General features: G+C 44.8%; 1 protein-coding gene across 2 annotated transcripts; it reads right to left on the bottom strand.

Moving 5' to 3' along the window:
* Nucleotides 1-1,680: 1,680 nt before the first annotated feature.
* Nucleotides 1,681-5,787, bottom strand: UQCC6 (ubiquinol-cytochrome c reductase complex assembly factor 6). 2 transcript variants are annotated; one of them, XM_028121594.2, is made up of 3 exons: nt 5,630-5,787; nt 5,139-5,256; nt 1,681-1,853 (listed from the first exon to the last, which is right to left on the bottom strand). In XM_028121594.2, the coding sequence occupies exons 2-3, from the start codon at nt 5,244-5,246 to the stop codon at nt 1,758-1,760; spliced, it is 204 nt and encodes a 67-aa protein (XP_027977395.2). In that variant the 5' UTR covers nt 5,247-5,256; nt 5,630-5,787; the 3' UTR covers nt 1,681-1,757. The 2 variants fall into 2 exon arrangements, with proteins under 2 accessions (XP_027977395.2, XP_027977396.2); XM_028121595.2 differs by lacking the exon at nt 5,630-5,787 and having other exon boundaries at nt 5,139-5,572.
* Between the last annotated feature and the right edge of the window lie 691 nt (nt 5,788-6,478).

Here is a 6,478-nt window from a genome sequence, read left to right on the forward strand (position 1 = left end):
CACTGTAAATATCAGAAAACAACCAGTCTCAACTCAAAACTCTGTTCTCCAGACCTTTCCCTGGAGTGGGCCACTGCTCATCCATCATCACAGAAATACAAATCCTCTTCACGTGTAGAAGAATTTGATAAGGTACCAAATAATATGGCAGCAGAAAAGAGCTTGTATATAGACTGGAAATAAACCATTTCAGTTAGTTGCTTTATACCATTAAAGTGAAAAGGGTACTTACTATGGAAAGTAAAACAAAAACATTTTGTTTGCACTTCAGGATTTAAGATTTCAACAATGACCCCAAAGATTTATGTGATGTAGCAATTTGCTAACTGGCTAAGAAGCAAGCCTAGATGTTATCCTTAAGAATGCAGAATTCTGAAAAACTTCTTTTGGAAAAATTGCCCTAAATAGACAGCCAACTGCTCTATAAATTACTTTTGTCCTTTATTTACAGACTCAGAGGAAGAGTTGAAATATTTGTATTAGTTTCCTAGGGCTGCCATAACAAAGTACCACTAACTGGACGGCCTCAAACAACAGAAATGTATTCTCTCAAGAGTTCTGGAGGGCAGAAATCTAAAATCCAGGTGTCAGCAGGACCATCCTTTGAGTCTCTGGCTAGAATTCCCTCCGTGCCTCTTTCTGGCTTCTGGTGGTGGCTCTCCATCCCTGGCATCCCTGGCTTACATCACTCCAGTTTTTGATGTGTTGTCACATGGCACTCTACCCTGTGTGTTTGTCTTTACATGGCATTTTCCTCTTATAAAGACATCAGTCATATGAACTGGATTAGGGACCCACCCTAATGACCCCATCTTAACTTTGTTACATTTACAGGACTCTACTTCCAAATAAGATCACATTAACAGGTACTGGGAGTTAGGACTTCAACATCTTTGGGGAGATGACACAATTCGCCCCATAAGAAAGCTCATTTAAGCTTTTCAATTATTTTAAAATATAGAAAAACTACATGAGGGATGCCCGGGTGGCTCAGTCGTTAAGCATCTGCCTTCAGCTCAGGTCATGATCCCAGGGTCCTGGAATTGAGCCCCGCGTCGGGCTCCCTGTTCAGCAGGAACCTGCTTCTCCCTCTCCTCCCTGTTTGTGCTCTCTCTCGCTATCTCTGTCACTACCTGTCTCTCTCTCCAGGGAGTAAATAAATAAAATCTTAAAAAAAAAAAAGGAAGAATAACTACATGGTAATATGGTTTCTCAAATTTGGGGATAAAGAACTTGTGACAGTCCAGGTGACATCTGCTATAATTTTGTTAAGTACACAATTCCAAAAGAACTTCAAACTTCAAATATTTCAACTTAATTCACAGTTTAGTACAAATAACACTTTGCAATTTTAGAGAACTATTAACTACACACCATAAGCTTTCATTGTCAGTGACAATTTTATCATAGTTAATTTATAATTCCTATTTGTCATGATAGTCAAGCTTATTCAGAGAAATAAACCAGAATTATAAGGGCAGGAAACACTATTCTTTATCACATGATATCCAAGACTAAGTATCTATTCAAATACATTCAATAAGCTGATGATATAAACGTTGGCAGTTTTCAAGAAACACTGGTCAATCCATAATTAAATCTCAATGCGTCAGTTAACACCTGGGCACCTCTTGCAGTTAGCATTGCATTACATGCTTAAAGACAACCAGTTTGACTCAATAAACTTTAAAAATATATATTTAATACTTATAATATTATTCACGGAGTTCTTGGCAGAGTTAAGTATTTTGAGGTTTCTATTGTTGAGAAATTTGAGGTTCATGTTGTCTCTCTTTCAGTCCCAAAAGCTCCGTTTTGAGTTCTCCAGGCTTTGGTGGAATTTCAGGTATTGTCTATCAAAAAAACAAAACAAACAGATGCCAGTGCTTTCTTAGACTGTAATTCGGTATGACCTGAATGAAAGTAAAAAGTTAAAAAAAAAAGAACAAAAAGTCCCTGTGTACTCAATGATAAAACCTTATTATGAGAGCCTGTGGCCCATCCCAGTTCCTTTCTAACCCTATATTTACATGACTCTATTATCCAGGCGTGTCTCTAGTATTACAGAACTCACAGAGGGAGAGTTTATATCAATATTAATTGACAGATCACAAATCTTAATGAAGCTTTCCACAATTTGAAATTCATTCCTGCACTATTTACTGAGTCTCTACCATGTGCCTGGCACAGAAAACAAGTATCAGGAATCAATTCGTTTTGAATTGATTTCAAATCAGTTCATTACTGTTCAAAAACAGTAAGTGCCTGGGGCGCCTGGGTGGCTCAGTCAGTTAAGCATCTGCCTTCGGCTCAGGTCATGATCCCGGGGACCCAGGGATCGAGCCCCGCTATTCTTACGATGGAATATTATTCTGTCCTAAAAGGAAATGAAGTACAGATACATTTGACAATATGGGGCAAACCCTGAAAACATGCAAAGTGAAAGAAACTAGTCACAAAAGACCACATGTAGATTCCATTTAAATGAACCGTGTACAAGAAGAATGTGTGGACCTACGTTTTCATTTCTCTTGGGTATAAACCAAGATGTGGAATCGTTCAGTCCTATGACTCTATGTTGAACTGTTTGAGGAACGGCCAGACTGTTTTCCAAGGCAGCTGCACCATTTTACATTCCTAGCAGCATTGTATGAGGGTTCCAATTTCTCTACATCCTCAGACACTTGTCATGAGCTGTTTGGGTTTTTAATTATAGCCATTACAGTGGTGATAAAATGGTATCTTATTGTGGTTTTGATTTGCATTTCTCTGATGGCTAGTGATGCTGAGCATTTTCTTACGTGTTTATTGTCTGAAAAGGTGACGTCTGAACAAAGACATAAAGGAGGATGAGAAAACCAGCCATGCAGATATCTAGGAGTGTTTCAGGCAGAAGGAACCACAAATGCAGAGGACCTAAGGCAGAAATGTGCCCTTATGTCCAAGGAAAAGCAAGGTGGTCAGCACAGCTGCTATAAGGTATTCAACAAGAGGTTACGAAGAGACGAGGACAGAGGGAAAACGGGGGTGCAGAGATGCACAATCCCTGCAAAGTTCTGAGCAGAAGAACAACATGACCTGACTCAAGCATAAAAAGAGGACAGTGGCTTTGTCGAGAAGAGACTGCAGGGGAGCAAGGCTGGATGGAAGGCAGAAACAGGTCAGGGAGCCATCACAGAAACTGAGGTGAGACGTACCTGACAGTGGCTTGAACTGGGTAGTAGCAATGGACGTGGTGAAAAGCAGTGAGATTCAGAATGTAGTTTTCAGATCAAGCCAGTGGGATTTGCCATTATGTGTAGTATGAGAGAGGAGTTAAACGGGACTCCTAGGCTTTGGCCTGAACAAGAATGATGGAGTCACCATCCACTGTGACAGGCAAGGCTTCAAGAAGCGCAGGTCTGTTGGAGGAAGACCAGGGGCTCAGTCTTGAACATGCTCACTGCACATCCAAGTGGAACTGTTCATGATTCAGAGGCATATCTATTTCTTGTTTTTTTAAGATTTTATTTGTCAGAGCGAGAGAGAGAGCACAAGCAGGGAGAGCAGCAGGCAGAGGGAGAAGCAGGCTCCCCGCTGAGCAAGAAGCCCAATGGGGCTCGATCCCAGGACCCTGGGATCATGACCTGAGCCAAAGGCAGCCACTTAATTGACTGAGCCACCCAAGTGTCCCCAGAGGCATATCTATTTCTAGATATAGATCTAGATCAGCTATCAGCTTACACTGAGGTCCTGAGGAAAGGGACCACATCGTAATCCCCTCCTTATTTCTTACAACCCTATGGAGTGACCCTCATTATAAAAAGGCAGGCAAAAAACTGTGCTGAATGAATAAATCAACAGACTTTGCTCAGGACCCTTATAAGCTCATAAGATTGTTGAAATAAAATCTTTACTCAGATTATTTTATATAAAAATGCAAGATTAGGGGCAAATATTTGAGCTGAGCCTGAGTGGCTCAGCCAGTTAAGAGTCTGCCTTCAGCTTGGGTGATGATCCCCAGGGTCCTGGGATCGAGCCCCACATCGGGCTCCCTGCTCAGTGGGGAGCCTGCTTCTCCCTCTCCCTGCCACTCCTCCCCCTGCTTGTGCTCTCTTGCTCTCTCTCTCAAATAAATAAAAAAATCTTTAACAACAACAACAACAAAACTGCAAGATTATTCCGGCATAATTTCACTCACATCAGAAAACTTCTATAGCTTTTCAATGCCTGAAGTTCAAACACCTTGATCTGGTTCATTTTACTCTTTCATCTAACAACTAATTAATTCTAAAGAAATAAAACAGTTTAGGAAAGAATGTGGGGTTTGGGGTCGGGGTCACAGGAGAGGTAGGGAGCTAAGAGATATGCTTCACAGCACAATTCTCATTTTGAAGTGAAAATGACTTTCTAAAAAAATCAGTGATGGGAACTGGAATAAAAGAAAAAAGGCTGTTGATATAAACATGTGTCTATTTATACAGATGTTAACCAAAACAAACAAGTTACAGAGATATGTGTATATGAACTCCCTATTTCCGTGGGGAAAAACACCCTGTCCGCTGTGTGTGTGTGTATCTCAACAACAGTAAAAGTCTGCAAGTATACACCAACCAGAGATTACATTCTGGTGAAGGAAACAAAGAACAAGTAAATAGGCAAAAGGAATAAAATACTTGCAAGTTGTGACAAGTCCTCCCAGGAAACAAAGGACTGAGACAGAACAGCACAAGGAGGGATCCTTTAGGAGCTGCCCCAAGGATCCTCACTGCTGGAGGAGATATTTGAGCAGAGACTTGACATTTTGAAGTAGGAAACCAACCCAAGATCTGGGAGAAAAGCACTCCAAGATGAGAAAAAGCATGGCCTTGAAGGTGGAGACGGGCTTGATGAGTGTGAGAAACAGCAAGGAAACCGGTACTGGCTGCAAGAGTGAGAACGAGAGATAAATGGTAGAAGATCAAGGCCAGTGGCAGGCAGGTGACTGGCTGTGTAAGACCCGTGTAAGAACAGGCCATGCATTGCTCTGAACGCAACGGAATGCCATCATCAGGCTTTAGGCTCAGGGCAGATGTGCTTCTAATTTTAAGACGTTTCCGCTGCTGGGAGGAGAACGGAATGGCCCAGGGGCCAGGAACGATGGACCCTCCTGCACTCACCAGGTCCGGCCGGTAGTACCTGTGCACCGCTTCGGCCCCGGCGCACATGGTCAGGAGGCTGGCAGCGAACATTTTCAGATACGTGGCCCAGGACACGCCCGCGGGCATGGTTGGGGGTCTGCACGGGGAGGAAAGGCGGGCAGTGTTAGATGGCTCCCAGATCAGGACGAAAGCGTGCCGGGGAACAGGCCACACAGCAGCGGTGGGGCGGGGTGAGGACCCCGGGTTGTCTCCCACCCCGCGCCGCGTGGGCTCATTGGTGACGCGAGGGCGCCGAGGGGCCCGACGCCCCTCCCACGCCCGCGAGCAGCTTTCAGCCTCCACTGGGCTCTTAGTGCGGGGGCTGGGCCTGCGCAACTTAAAGGCCGCTCCTGCGGAGCAACCGGAAGGCCGACACCCAGTGGCTTCCCCGCGCCTCTTCAAACTAGCAGGAGAGAAACTGCACAGCGCACTCCCCACCGGCCCTAAAGGCGCGCCCCGAAAAACTTTACCGCAGAATGCACCGGCTTTCGGCCGCGGGTCAGAGGGCGAGCGGAAGTGCGAGCCGGGGTGGCATCGGACAGCCAGCCGCCGGAACCGAAAGCACAGGGCCTAGGGGCCCCGCCGGACCAGAAAGCCGGGCAGTGTGGGCACGTGACCCGGGCCGACGTGGGACTTGCGGCCGGAGCCCTTGTCTATTTTTGTTTCTTTCTTCTTCCCCCCGCCTCCCCCAATTCCCAGGGCTTTCCCAGCCCCAGGCACTTGTTGCGCTCTTTACTCTCCCTGTGGGCGGACTTCCCTGGCAGATATCGAATCTCGGGCTCGGAGCTGGCAGGATTCTTCCCTCGGGTGGTCCTTCACACGCCCGCGGAAATTGCTTGCGTTTACCGTCTTTTAGCAACGGGTGGAGACTGGCACTCCGACCAGTGCTTAGATGAGGGTCAGCCTCCGGAGAGTGAAGTTAAAGCACTCTCCGTCCTCGTGCGGGGCGTCCTTGGAGACCTGAAACAGGCACACTCACACTGCTGTTCCCTACTGGAATAAAGGAAAACTGAAGTCGACGTTGTTTAATCTATGCGTATTTAGATTGTGCTATGACTATGGATTGATTTTTGTTGAGAAAAAGTTAACTCAGGACTAAATTCTGAAGGGTTATGGTCGTATGTATAACATGAATCATGATACACTCACCTTTTAAACACTTTCATGGAGGTATATTTGACATAAATGACGTATTTAAAATATACAAATTGATGAGGTTTGACATGTGTACACCTGTGTAACCATTACTACAAGCAAAATGATTAACATATCCATACCCAAAATTTCTCTGTGCCTCTTTCTAATTGCTCCCATATTGT

This window comes from Eumetopias jubatus, unplaced genomic scaffold, assembly GCF_037043125.1.
Source record: "Eumetopias jubatus isolate StellerSeaLion01/CBP00866 unplaced genomic scaffold, mEumJub1_p1.0 scaffold_8, whole genome shotgun sequence".
NCBI classification, from domain to species: Eukaryota; Metazoa; Chordata; class Mammalia; order Carnivora; family Otariidae; genus Eumetopias; species Eumetopias jubatus.

What these genes read in the sequence shown, in the direction of transcription:
- UQCC6 (XM_028121594.2), bottom strand. Translation starts at nt 5,246, where the DNA reads ATGCCCGCGGGCGTGTCCTGGGCCACGTATCTGAAAATGTTCGCTGCC. An exon ending in GGTACTACCGGCCGGACCTG is followed by an intron (nt 1,854 to 5,138) that starts GTGAGTGCAGGA and finishes TTTTTTTGATAG; the next exon opens with ACAATACCTGAAATTCCACC.